General features: G+C 44.4%; 1 protein-coding gene across 4 annotated transcripts; it reads right to left on the reverse strand.

Annotated features, from left to right (window-relative positions):
- Positions 1-1,138: 1,138 nt before the first annotated feature.
- Positions 1,139-10,991, reverse strand: ZBTB2 (zinc finger and BTB domain containing 2). 4 transcript variants are annotated; one of them, XM_067293572.1, is made up of 4 exons: positions 10,861-10,991; positions 9,475-9,685; positions 6,401-6,583; positions 1,139-4,172 (listed from the first exon to the last, which is right to left on the reverse strand). In XM_067293572.1, the coding sequence occupies exons 3-4, from the start codon at positions 6,571-6,573 to the stop codon at positions 2,810-2,812; spliced, it is 1,536 nt and encodes a 511-aa protein (XP_067149673.1). In that variant the 5' UTR covers positions 6,574-6,583; positions 9,475-9,685; positions 10,861-10,991; the 3' UTR covers positions 1,139-2,809. The 4 variants fall into 4 exon arrangements, with proteins under 4 accessions (XP_067149673.1, XP_067149672.1, XP_067149674.1 ...); XM_067293571.1 differs by lacking the exon at positions 9,475-9,685; XM_067293573.1 differs by lacking the exon at positions 10,861-10,991 and having other exon boundaries at positions 9,475-9,700.
- Positions 10,992-13,823: the final 2,832 nt, after the last annotated feature.

Raw genomic sequence — 13,823 nt, forward strand, 5'->3', positions numbered from 1 at the left:
TTTCTTGCAGCAGCAGTGCTGCCATAACCCATCTCTGCTCCTGGCTGCTTGTTTCCTGCCCTACACAGCACCTTCTTTTTGTGCCAGCACACAAGTTTGCAGGCGCCACGGCCCACCAGAGGAGGGACCTGCCTGAGTGGGACTTACCGCTTCCCCCCTCTTTGCCGTGGATGTCTTCAGCAACAACACTGGCTTCAGTGATCCTCCTGCCTGCTCATTCCTGCCCTTGCACAACCCATGAGTCATGTGTAACCCTCTGCAGAGCTAAAATAGGCAATCGATTTGACTGAAAAACAGCATTTTTTTTTTAGACTGGTGATTTTTCAGTGGCATCAGTTCACTGAGCCCACTCAACATGCAGCTGAGCAAACATTCTCCAAACAGCGGAGAAGGAGAGGTGAGAGCAGCAATGAGATAAAAACCAGGGGCTGCTGACTGTCTAACAAAAACCAGCGTGGCCACACATACGCTTCTGATATAACCAGCCACCTGGTTAAGCTAGGAGCATAGGAGCACACCTGGAGTTCTTAAGAGATCATCTGACTAAACAGTAACTAATAGCTGAGGTGGCAGCACCTTTAGCAGCTGCAGTCATTTTAGAAATGAACTTATGTCTATCCCCTAAACCACAGCAACTTCAAAACCTTGACCATACCCTGAATAAGGAATGATTCTTTTCCCCCCTGCTCTGAGTGCATTTCAGACTTAGTGAGATGAAATAAGAACATATTTAGAGAAATTACATTGGTAGATGAAGATCCTAAAAAAGGTTTAAAGTGGGCAACACTAAAATAATTCAGTAAGATTTTTTTTTTTACCTCAAAACATTTTATACTTCAAAGTAAAATCAACTGATTTTAAATCTATTACTCTAATACAATACAGATAATCAACTCAGTAGCACTTATAGTAAACTTTACAATAATTATTATCTTACAATAAACTTGAGAAATATGTAGGGACCCTTTGTGCTAAATCCACTGTTTTAGGCTTTAGTAAGCTATTTGTTCATATGTGACGGAGGTTTTACTCTGATACACAGAATACTGCTTGGTTTTTAAATGGATTCAGTTAGAGTTCCCTTAGAAGGATCAAAATCCAATAATCTTTCATCTTCAACTCAGTAAATCACATCCCATTTAATTCAGTTTTTATTCAATGAAATGATGTATAAAAACTTACAAATCTGAGAACTTAACTATACACAAAAAGATGATATTCAGTTTAAACGTATACACAGAGTAGAGCTGTGGTTTGTGACTTGCCCTCTCCCACCCCTCCCCCCAAAACATACACTATCTCCATTTATGATGGGGCGCTTATTCTGTCTGCTTCAGCCTCCTGTTGGCCCAGGAATTGTTCGGTGGGCTTCATTGCTGCTGTCAGTTTAGAGTTTTAGGCTACTGGCAAAAATCCCGGGTATTTATATAAAACAGCAAGAATCAACAACTTGATTTTAAACACAAAGATGCAGTGCTATCATCAGCAGTAACTAAAACTACAGAATTCATCCTTTCAGTTTTTGCAGACTTTGTCTTGGCTTTGAAAATAATGGGTCTCTCAAAGAGCAAAATTTGCCAGTTCAGGACTACAGATTCACTTTAAAACAACCATGATCCCCTCTTGCTAGCAGGTCTCTGCACTACTTTTTCTTCATCTTAACTCATGCAATTAGACCAAATGAAATCATGGGCATTCCTTGCCTGAGTAAGGCAATAAAGTTTCTTCTCTCTCCTTTCATCCAGAATGACTCAAAACTATGCTACCACCACATGCGTGTGCTGCACCAGTGATGTTACAGGGCTCACCAGTATGTCACTTCTCTAGTTCCCTTTGTATCTTGGGTGACAACACTTATCATATCAGCTTCTTTCCAACAGGCCAATAAAAATGCACACAGCTCAGGACGTTTTAAATTTGGTTAAAAATAATTGGTGCAATGACTAGTTCTGTCAAACAACTAAAAGACTTTCTGGGCTGAATCTGAAAGCAGATGGCCAGTTGCTTAAAAAGGATGTGTGCATTTATTTACCTGTACCAAATATACACACACTTTCTATATATATATAAATCTTTATACATATACAGTATTTTTATATATATATAAAGATTGCCATCACATTATTATTACAGCTACTTGAGTCAAAATTTGACTAAGTAACTACTTTGCTTGAATCAATGATGCTACCTGAAACAGATACCCAAAGCATACTTGAAGGAAAACATAAGGCAAAAAAACCACCAACACCCTCAGCTCTTTTGTACTCAATGAATAGTTTTTTGGATTCATTGAGAAAAATTCTGAGGTTTGGGGTTTTTTTTAAGTTATAATCTTAATTAACTTGCATGTGGAGTTTGATTTGCCAGATCTTCTCAAAATGCCTTTTACCAGGGAAACTAATATATATATATATATATTCTTTGCTCATCAAATTCATATTCTGTTTCTCATTACACTCATCATTGTATCTAAATATGCTTTTAAGTAACCTAAACTTTGTTTAAAATCTATTAAATTTAGATTAACTAATACTATCAACATAGTTAGCTGAATTATTTTTCACACGTTCCTTTGTATTAAAATCAATTATGTTGTGGTTTGATGCAAGAGCTTTTTGTTTGTTTTGGTGGGAGAGGCAAAGTCCAATTTCCTAATGTGCCAGTACAGTTCTGGTTGCTGAAGACAAAGGGTGGGAAGGAAGATGGTGGAAAAGATGGCAGGGGGAAAGTGAGGTAAAATGGGGGAGGAAAAAATTGATTTAATAAAAATGAATAAAGAAACTTTAAAAAATTGATATAGGTTTCACATTCAGTCTAACAACACTGCTTCCTGCTCCTTTTTGATGGAGGCTAACACTGAATTATCAGTCTCTGTGGCTTCTGTGTCCCCACTACCTAGCAGAATGGAGCGATCTTCTTCTAGTGTAAAGACAGAGTTTTGATTTTGGCATGAATGTTTAACTACTTCATTGGGAGTTGAAAACGTTTTGTCACACAAGTTACATTTGTAGGGCTTGTTGGTCTGTACTAGCATGTTGTCCATTTGACTGCCTTCCTCAAAAGTACAGAGCTCCAGAGTCTGTTTGTCCACCATCGTGTACGTGTCCATGCTCTGGTTTAGGCACACATGTCTGGCAGCCTGGTTAGCCCTACAAAAGCTTTTGTCGCAAGTGCTGCACTTGAAAGGTTTGCCAGTGTGTATGTACATGTGCTCCCTCCAGTGGCTTTTCTGAATAAATTTGCGACCACAAATGGAACATTCATATTTCCGTCTTTTTACTTCCCTCTCTTGATCTGCCTGCTCCAAGTTGTCTATGTCTGCAATATCTGAGGGGGGTGGTGTCTCTGATTGCTGCTGCCCATCAATTATTGGGGAGTCTGAGATCTGCTGCAGCTCGCTGTCACTAATCATTCCAGCTTCAGGCACTTCCATGGCATCTTTTTCAGCTGTGTTGTTACAGAGAGACAAAGAAATGTTACTTTCTCCCTGCTGGGAAGAGGTGAAGGGAACTCCTGTGTGGATCTGGAGGTGCTCACGCAAACTACTTCGCAAATTGAACCGGCGGCCACAGAGGTGGCAGGCATAGTACTTTGGGAAGCTTCCATTCCTTTTCATAATGCTTGGCTTAACGTGTGCTATTGTGAGTGAAGCAGGCTGTTCATCTGAAGAAGATGCTTCCATGTTGGCTTCTTCTCCTGTGGGAGAATTATTGCCAGCAGCAGATACCAATTCTGGAGATAAAGATGATGGCAGTGGGTCAGAAGTGGTCATATTTGTCCGTGTCACTTGTGGCAGAGTTGTAGCTAGCTGCGAGAGTTGTGAGCCCTCAGAAACCTGTTCCTGGTTCATCCGTGAAGTCTGTGGCCTTGGTTCTCGCCCGAGTTTGTCATTTGCTGACGTAACCTTAGTGGGATGTCTTATCTGGTGATCTGCAATCTGAATGCCATATAATGAAGATGCTAATGGAAAAACTTGATCCGGGTGGGAAAAAGTTCCCTGACTTGCAAGGCTGGCCTCTTGAATTAGTGGATATGCATGCAGAAACTTTATTCCCTGTTCTAGTCGAACTGGGTCAATGAGTTGCGGTGCCATCTTCCCAGTGTACATCAAATGCAAGAGATAACTGAAGATATCTGGCTGTATGTCAGTTGCTTTCAAACGGACACATTCACTGAAATGTGAAACAAAATTATCAATAAGAGATGAGAAAATTTTTTTTAAACAGATCTAGGTTATTAAAGCATTAATAAAAATCAGACACATCACTTAAATTCAGAAGACAGAATCTGTAATAAATATGTTTGCTTAATGAAATATCCCCACTCTACTAGTGGGAACAGGATACTAGCATTTGCTGATCAGTCTGTAATATGTTAACACATTCTTAATGGGGATATGAAGTGGTATTTGTCATTCTCAGTAATGATGGGAAAACCATTATCACATATATATTGCACTCTGAAGTTTCTACTAAGCGTCAATTCCAGCAATGGTTAGTGTTACTTAAAAAGAGAGGGTATAGTTCATCAGTAGAGAAATGCTCTGACATAAAAGAGCTAATCTTATTGGCTACTTTAAAGATGACATTTTGTTTTCCGGAAGAAAGTAACTGTCTTGAAAGATAAAGCTGTCCCATTGCAATCTGTAACTTTTTGAATTGCTGTTATGTTATAGAATTGTTGTCATATATTAATATATTTTGTAAATTGTGACAATATTTTGCCTTTTTTTTGTTGGATTTAAACACATCTGTAAGCTAAATTAAAACCTTCTAGTGAGTCTAAATTCACAATCCACTAAATTTTTCCCAGCTCTTAGCCCTGAAAACACCTAAAATTAATTTGGCACTTGCCTCTTTGGCTTCTATGTCTCGCTAGTGTTTACAGTTACAGTTTTGCAAATGTTTGGTATCCCTTGTCTAAATTGTATTACGATCCAGAAACCACACTGGAAAGCATGTGAATTCCCTAAGGATCTGATACAACAGGTATAGTCTGAGCACATCTAATGCACGAAGGCCAGACTTGTCATAAAGCAGAAGAGTAGTTTCCTTCCTTGAACAGGGAGGAAGGAAAGGTGGCACCAGCTGTACGCTCAGTCAGCGTAACAGCCTCTTGGTTAGAGCACTCAACTAAGTGAGACACTTGGGTTGTAATGCCCCCTTCAGCCTAAGAGAATTCAAACACACACCATCCTCCTGTTGGGAGCATGCCCTATCCATCAAGCTTTAGGATACTCTGGATTGAAACACCCATCACTCCTCCACTGAAGCCTGATCTTTGTGTAGAAAGAAAGGCAAGATTCATGGAACAGGAAAGAAAATCAGGAACATCTTGTTTAGGGCATTTAGCTGATGTGAGAGAACCTGGCATTCTAACTGTTTTCTCAGAGTTATTTGTAGCTCTTACATTAAACAAACATTAAATAAAAGAGAGAAATGTAGAAACAGACATGACCCCACACTGCCGTCTAAATGCTCTAACCACAGTAGGCTACTAAGCTGAGGAGGAAATTATAGTCAATTCATTCATTTCTTAATGGAGGTGCATCCTTCTTGAGCTATCCCTCTGACTGCTTTTGAACCCAAGATATATTATTCAAATGCAAACTTTTGCAATGCTGTCCTCCAGAGATGATTATAATGCTCTTGACAGAGCATCCAAACTTACAGATCTGCCTGCAGACCTATCTCAGAAGTGCAAATGTGCCTTTGACCTTGACTTTTGCTTTTGGCTAAGAACTCTTAGCATTTGCTCACTTAATATAAACTTTTTGAGCAAATTCAAATAATTGGAGAAAAAAAAGAATATGAAAATCTTCAAAACAGTCATTTGCTTTATCTTTTCCATGCCCACTATGTTAGGCTGTCTGCAAAAAAAAACCCAAACCAAACCAAACCAAACATTCCCTTATTTTCCACCACTATATAATATTTCTTTATTTAACCTACTTTGGCAAACTTAAAAAAACAAAACAAAACAGATTACCATCTTTTACATGTTTATTTCTCCAAAACTCTTAGCAAATACTTATTGGGTTATATATAATGTTATGGGAATGTCAGGAATAGTGTCAAGACTGGGCAGAGGATAGTGAGTGGAGGAAAAAAAAAGTGCAACAGTGAAAAGACAGGATCCCTTAAATATTCAATTCTAGGCATTCTATGCTTTTGAAAGATAAAGAACATTTGCTAAATTATAACATTATTGTTAATGAATCACAGTTCAACTTTAACACTTTTTTATTGAGTTTCCAGTTTGCAGTAGGAACAGATTCCAGATTCATTATATGTCACAGCAAAAAGCAAAGAGAACATTTCAGAAGGTTTCAAAATGTTGCTAGACCTTCTTACCTTAGCTAACTGAGCAACATTTTAACAGTTAACCTTTTTATAGTTACCTGGTTTGATGAACAAACAACATCTTAAAGTAGTTGGAGAAAGAAGCAAGGACAGATTTGTGTGCCTTGAAGTAGACATCACCAATAGCAACTGTGCAGTCACATAGGAAACCAAACTCTCTCTGAGCATTTAGCTGCTGCAGCAGAATAAGTCCATGGTTGGCCAAATCCATTTTTTACACTCTGAAAAGCAAATGACTTTCATGTAAAACTTAACAGTAGATGTACAGATGTAACAGTAGATCTGTCTTAACAGGCATCTTCCTCTAATATCTGTATGTACCGCTTTAGTAACACCTCTTAATCCCAAGCTACTATATAAATGATACCTTACATGTAGGCAAGTATTTCTATTTCATGAGAGATAATGTGATTCACAAAGGCTTAAACAGCAAAGCAGAGCCAGGAATAGAGAGTTCTGAAAAGGAATGGGGAGGGACATAGATACAGCAAAATAAATAGCTAAGGGAAGGGAAGAAAGATTAATAAGTACTAAAAACTACTAATCAATAAATAAAAAATCATTATTTTTAAAGGGAAGACCGAAGTATTTTGGCTACTAATTTAATCAATTCACTTGTCTGTTCAGTTAGTAAAAATAAAACTCCCTTATGATTTCAGTCACTTTCACCTATGTGGATGGGAGAGACAAGAAAGGGTAGGACCCAGTAAAAGACAATTTAGATACTTTTTATCTCAATTTTCAGTGTCTCTAGCTACTTCATACATAAACGTTAGATGTCCATCCAGCTGAATCCAAAGCCCAACATTAAACAGTTAAGCTTTCCTGATGGTTACAGCCCTCTCCTGGGAATACTAGGTATATATTTGAATCTTCCCGGACAAAAAAAAAAAAAAAAAAAAAAAATCATTTGAGGTATTGGAAAGCCCTTTAACTACTGGACTATCAGAAAAGGAGAGGCTAATCTTTCCACCCAACAGCTATTTATTTATTTATTTATTTACTGAGATCAGCTACAACAGTATTTTTTAAGGACCCTGCATGCCAGAATGCTTATGCTTGTCTATCAAATCTAGAACCCTATGGGGTGACAGGCCCTGTTCCCTTCATTCCTGGATGTCAGAGCAACTTAGGATAAAAAAAAGTGAAATTCTGCACCAAAGTAAGCCAGCCTAAATCAGGGCTACAGCAGTCGGACATCCTCAGAGCACTTCCTTGCGGCAGCTGTTAGAAGATCATTGTAGAAGAACAATGTAGGAGCTACAAACTTTTCTCAAGAGTTTGAGGGTAGGCTTGGAAGTAAGAATTCCTAACTTTTGAGAAAAAATGGCCAGGGAAACACATTAGGACAGTTGCAGATGAACGAATGGATGAATATATGGATATTAAGATCAACAGGTGGTAATAAACTTAAGAAGAACAAATAGAGCTTTGGGCAGAAAAAGTGAAAATATGAAGTAATGTAGGTCTGTACATGTCTATAAAGCAGCATGAGAAGTCAACAAAAAACTGGACACATTATGCCCAGAACAATGCACATGACCTATAAGCAGAAAAGAAAAAGAAGGTGAAAGCAGGATAAGGGAATCAAAAGCCGTGGATTTATGAAAAGTTTTGTTTTTTCAAAGTTTAACAGTAAGTGAAATTTTAGGTAAGGTACAAAACTGCTTGTTTCTTTTACATGGTAAGAGCGTGGCTTTTTGGGAAGGAGAGTAAAGGTGTATTTCATATAGGCTAATATGTTTAGTCATAGGAGAAACAAGTATTTCTACTTGTTGAGAATGAAAGAATGCCCCAGTATTAAAACCAATAACTGGGCTGACCAAATACATTCCTTCATATTCACAAGAAATCAGAACTCATTTGAGTCAGGGGTGTAAGGGCAAAGAAGGAAACATAATTTAACATACAGACAATTATTTTCTTATAATTATTGCAATTAATAAGAAAAAAAATCATGTTCCAACTCTGTTCAGGTCCATCTCCTCCTCTCCCAATTAGTGTCTGGATAATTATGTTTCTACAAACAATATGCTAAAATCCTCTGCTTCCCTCCAAAGGAGAATACTTGCTCTGTCAGCAGCAACAGAAAATATGTTCATTGTTATTTAATACTACAGGATGTTCCATACAGGTATACTTCATGATCTTACGGAAAGCTTCCTAGATATTTTTATATCTTTTAGATTATTCTGTGCATGCCACACATCATTTATTCATCAGTGTTGAGTCTGGTTTGTACTTGGACAGGAAAACTCGTCAGGCAGAACAGACCATTGAGGTGAGGGAACTTCAAGCCAGAAAGGCATTCTTTCTGGCTATTATCACCCTAAGTCTGCGTAGCTTACAGTTCCACCCTTGTCTAAACAACAGCCTTTGTGGCAGTTGAGAAGCTGTTACCCATCATCAGAGACCTAAATCAACCTTTTCACAAAATGATATGGTGTCTGTATGTGTGCACAACACTAAGTTTTTGCGTATGTTTAAAATATATTTAAATGCTTTGAACTGAAGTCATTAAGAATTTTAAGAAAATTATACAGAGGAGGGAAAGAGTAAGGAAACCACTTAGTCTCTCTTTTATATAGACAGTATGTTACAGGTATGCCTATGTTAAAGAATTTTACCACTGGCCAATAAAAATTATGTGATTAACAGTGGCATGGCCATATTTTATGGTTGACTGATACAACGGCTGTGTAAAATATTTCTTGTGTTTATGTGAACAGTCCTACTATTATATGATTGGCAGTGTAGCCTTGATGGGTTACCTTGCTTCAGCTTTATCACAGCTTTTGTAATTACATAATATGCTTAACTGCATATGAAAAATCACACTACACTGTATCCTTTCTGAAAACAGATGTTTATTGCTGAGACCATAAAGTGAAAAATGGTAAGCCCAAGTCAAATGAGATACTAAAAAGGAATATGACATCATATCATAAAAGAAGAAAAAAAGGTTGAAGACTTATTATGAATGATTAGAAAGTGAAGTAGAGAGCAAGGACTAGCAGTAGGTTGCTCATGGGAAACTAGCAATACTGACAGGACACTGCTGCTTAGCTCTGCTAAGCCGAAGCGTAATGGTTCTTGATTGATCTTTAAACACCTTAGAAGGATCCTAGATCTCCCAGTAAAGCTTTCACGGTCTTTTCAGTTTACTGGCACACAGCACCAGCGCCACCGTGCCCACGAGGTCAGCGTCTCCAGCTTCCCGGGCCCGAGAGCACCAGGAGCGGGGGCTGCCTGCAAACCGCCGACCCGGGACGGGAAGCATGGAGATGCACCGCGCCGGAAAGCTCCCCGCGACACCTACGGTGCTGCTGGACGGCAAGGAGGGGGAAAAAAAAGAAAAAAAAAGAAAAGAAAAGAAAAAAAGGCTCCAGTCTCTCTAGTCCCGCAGCTCCGCACAGGTCAGCGCCGCAGCCTCCCCGCGGCGGCGAGGACCCACACAGCGCTCGGCCGCCGGCAGCGCAGGCCCCGGCCCCGCCCCTCAACGGCCGCTCGGCGCCGCCTCGCGCCACAATGGGGCCGCGCGCGCGCGCGCGCGCGCTCTGGGGGGGAGGAGGCGCGCGGCGCCCGCTCCCCCGCTCCGCGCCGTAGCGCGCGGCGGGGGGCGGGGCCTCCCGCCCGTCCTCCGGAGTCACGCTCGGCCTCTGTGGCACAGGTGGCGGCGCCTTCCCATTGGCCGCCGGGGCGGAAGGCTGGGTGGCCGCGCGCCGCTCTCACTGGCTGCGCCCCGCCCCTCCTCCCCGCTCTCTGCCCGCCCCCCGCGCCCCCCCCCCGCGCACGCCACGCGCGCACGGACGGACGGAGACGGCGCGAGACGCAGCGCGAGCGGAGCCGCCAGGGCGCGCGAGACGGGAACCGCCGCGACTGCTGCTGCCGCCAGGGCCGCCCAGCCTGCTGAGGAGAGACAGACGGGGCCGCCCCCTCCCGCTCCGCGCGGCTCCCTCCTCCCCCGCCCTTCCCTGCGCCGGATGCCGCCGGAGGGGGGGGGGGGCCGCCCCGCTGCGGGCGGGCGGGAGCGCGTGCGAGCGGGCCCCAACCGGCCGAGCCCAGCTCGGCGCGCGGCGGCGGGAGACCGGCCCCCCTCCCTCCCTCCCCCGGCGCGGGCCCTGCCCCCCTGCCTCCCCTCCCCTCAGCGCGGGCCCATCCCCCCTCCCCCCCCGGGCTGTGTCCCGGATGGAGCCGCCCGGCCCGGCCCGGCGGGGGTTTGTCAGGAGGCCAGGCAGTCCCAGCGGCGCCAGGCGCGGCCGCCTCTCCCCCTCGCCCCTCTCGGCCCGCTCCGGCGCGGCAGGACCCCGCGGCCCGGCCGGGCCCGCTCCTCCCGCACACAATGAGGAGGTAGGGCCGAGCAGGCCCCGCCGCGCCCCCGCGCCCGCCCGCCGTCGCCGCCTCAGCCCGGGCCGCGGCCGGCTCGGTGCGGCGGGGCTTGGCGCACGTGCGGGCGGCGCCGGGAGCCCCCGCAAGGCGCCGCGCGGCCGCTGCTCACCTGGGGGGCGCGGGCCGCCGAGGCGCCTGGTGCCGCGCGGGCCGCCGCCGTCTCCGCGCCCAGCAGCAGCAGCAACAACGGAGTCAGCGCGGCGGCGGCGGCGGCGGCTTTTCCTGTCCGGTTACGTTAGGGTCACATGACCGAGAGCGGAGCACAGAGGCTGCAGCGAGGAGCCCCCGCCGGGGGGGAGGGGAGGCGGCGAGCGCTGTGGCGGCAGCAGCAGCAGCAGCAGGAGCCACCCAGCCCCCTCCCTCCCCTCCCTTCCCCCTCCCGCGGCGCCGAGCGCGGGCCGCACCGACGGATCCCAGGGCTCCGCCGCTCCCTTCCCCAGGCTCCCCCCAGTCCGGCGCCAGCCCCGGCTCCCCGCGCCCCCCCGGGGCCGCGGGAGCAGGGCCTCTCCGCTGGGGCGCTGCCCCTTTAAAACTCGCCGGGGCGGGGGGGGGGGGAGGCCGGCGCGAGCCCCCCCCCCCCCCCTCCCGCGCCGCCGCCGCGCGCCGCATCCCGCCGGCGCCTGTCAGCGCCGCGCTCGCGCCAACGGGCCGCGCTCGCGCCCGCGTTCCGAGAGTAACGGGCCGCGCGGCGGCGGCAGCGGCCCTTTGCCTCGGCTCTCCGGCGGGGCGGGCCGCGCCGTGCCGCGGCGGCGCACCGTGCCCGCTGTAGGCCTCGGCGGCGTGCCGGGACGGGGAGCAGGTGCTCTGTGCTGGCGTTAACGCGCGCTTTCGGCTGCACCGCCGCCCCTGAGCGGGCACGGGCTCGTTTCTGTTGATTCTGCGGCGGGTTTTTGTGGTAAAACAGGACTAGAAGTAGTCAGGGGGTCGGTGTCCCCCCCCCCCCCCGGTTCCCCGTGGCTGGTGGCTGTCTCCTAGAGCAGCATTTCTGGAAACGGGGGAGAAGAGGTGTGAAAGGTCAGCAACGGGAAAGGAGGCACTGGCAGTGCCAGCGCTGGATGAGCTCCCGTGGACGGAGGGGTGCCCTCAAGCTGCTTTCCAGAGAAGTGGCAGCCACAGGTGCATCCCTCTGCTCTGCTGTGGAGCCACCTGAGGCCTCTAGGATGATGTGGGAGATGGGGATAAATCAGTAGTTTTTCGTACAGAATGGGAGGGGATGGGAATATGGTGACCTGTGTCCCTCAGGGCACACAGAAACAAAGTTTGGAAACTGCTGTCTTCATCCAGGTTTCACTGGCTTTTCTCCAGATTTCACTTGTAATAAGCTGTTCTTTCAGTAGTCTGACAAGGTGGAAGCTGTGGAGTATTATCATTTTAATGTTGGGTTTTGAAAGGTTAATCTATGTGAAATTGTCCTAGATATATTATCATTGAACTGTCAGATTTGAGGTATGAGTTAGCTGTGAAAGTGGTTGATTTAGTGTACAAAATTGGAAAGTTTGTTTTTGTTTTTTGTCTGTTTAGGTATACAAGTTATTTAAACTAGATACTTTTAATATGGCTTTTTTTTGGGGGGGGGTATAGCAGTTTTTCATAACAATTAATTCTGCAACTTTGCACACTAGCAGAGTCAGTTGTGGTGGAGGGAGAAGGGAAGACTGCCATAGTTAGGCCTTATTTTGTTGAAAACTAATATGTGCTATAGAATTCATGTGTTTTTATAAAACCGCACAGACAAATGTGACAATAGATACTGCAAAACGTGAAGTAATTGTTGGTCCTTCATGATTTACAAAAGTTATTACCTCTAAGTCATTAATGTGGAGTAGGGAGGTTTTCTTTGGCAAGAGTCAGGGAAGTCCCTTCAGAAAGAGAGGGCTGAGCCCTGCTCTGGGGTTGAGCATATTTTTTTCTGAATCAAAGAATCAGTCCAATCACAGTCCATATCTGCATCTTATTTGTTGTAAGTTGACATGTAGTAACTGAAGCAGTCTCATGGACTAAACTGGTCAAAATATTTTTTCTTAAGAAAACTTAAACTGAATAAAACCTCAAAAATGTTAAAGCATAGACTTCTGCGAGTGTAAATTTCACAAAGAAACTTTATTGTTGTTGAAAAACTTGATGGAAGATATTTGGCCAGCAATAGTTATAGAGAGTTTCCTTCCCCCTCCCCCAGGGGCCTGGTCCTGCTATCATTAAGTATGCTTTCCATTGCTCATTAGAAACAGCATATAACACAGTTTATCCAGATTATTATTGCTTCTTCTTTTTTTAAACTGTTTAACAATTTAGTTGTTGAATAAAGCCAGTTCATTCAAGGCACTCATCTATCCAAGTTTGTAGGGGGATAGTGACAACATCCCAACTATAGCTGATGTATTTCCAGTCATCAAATAAGCTGTGTTATGCGGAAAGGAAAAAAACAAAACAAAACACCCCTTTCAGTTAGTGTCCTGATAGCAAATGTGCTGAGGGTGGGGAGCAAGAGTCTTGTATCTTGTCTGGTTTGTAGATCTATGGATGGTTGCAGTCATCTGAGACTATTGTTATTTTTACAGGCTCTAAATTGATGTAGGACTAGAACTGCCTTATGTGTCTGACTCTGTAGTCTCCCACTGAAGTTAATGGAGATCTTGATAGAGACACCTTGAGTATGTTTGCATCATATAGCTTATGAATATTAATTTATTTATCCAGGTTAAACAGCACATCAAACCTAATCAGATAAGTACTAACTCCCCTCAAATTGATAGTCTGTTCGCTGTTGCTGTTGCAGTATTTTCAAAAAAGAAGTTGAACAGAACTGTGTTTTCAAAACCTGCCACAAATATCTGTTATGAGCTGAACTACGACAGAAGTATTTTTAACAGCTTTCAGAGTTCTGTTATGAGAGTACATGATAAAAGTTTAAAGAATGTATTTAACTAGTAGACTGAAAGACTTTTAATTTACTTGGCAATTTTTTCCCCCTATATTTCACTTATATTTCAGCTCTGCAAACTAAATAAAAGGCAAATAGAGTAGGTGGACATTTGAACTTAGGACACTTAGTAGTGGACAATTTGTCTTGTT

Source organism: Apteryx mantelli, chromosome 3, assembly GCF_036417845.1.
Source record: "Apteryx mantelli isolate bAptMan1 chromosome 3, bAptMan1.hap1, whole genome shotgun sequence".
In the NCBI taxonomy this organism is placed as follows: Eukaryota; Metazoa; Chordata; class Aves; order Apterygiformes; family Apterygidae; genus Apteryx; species Apteryx mantelli.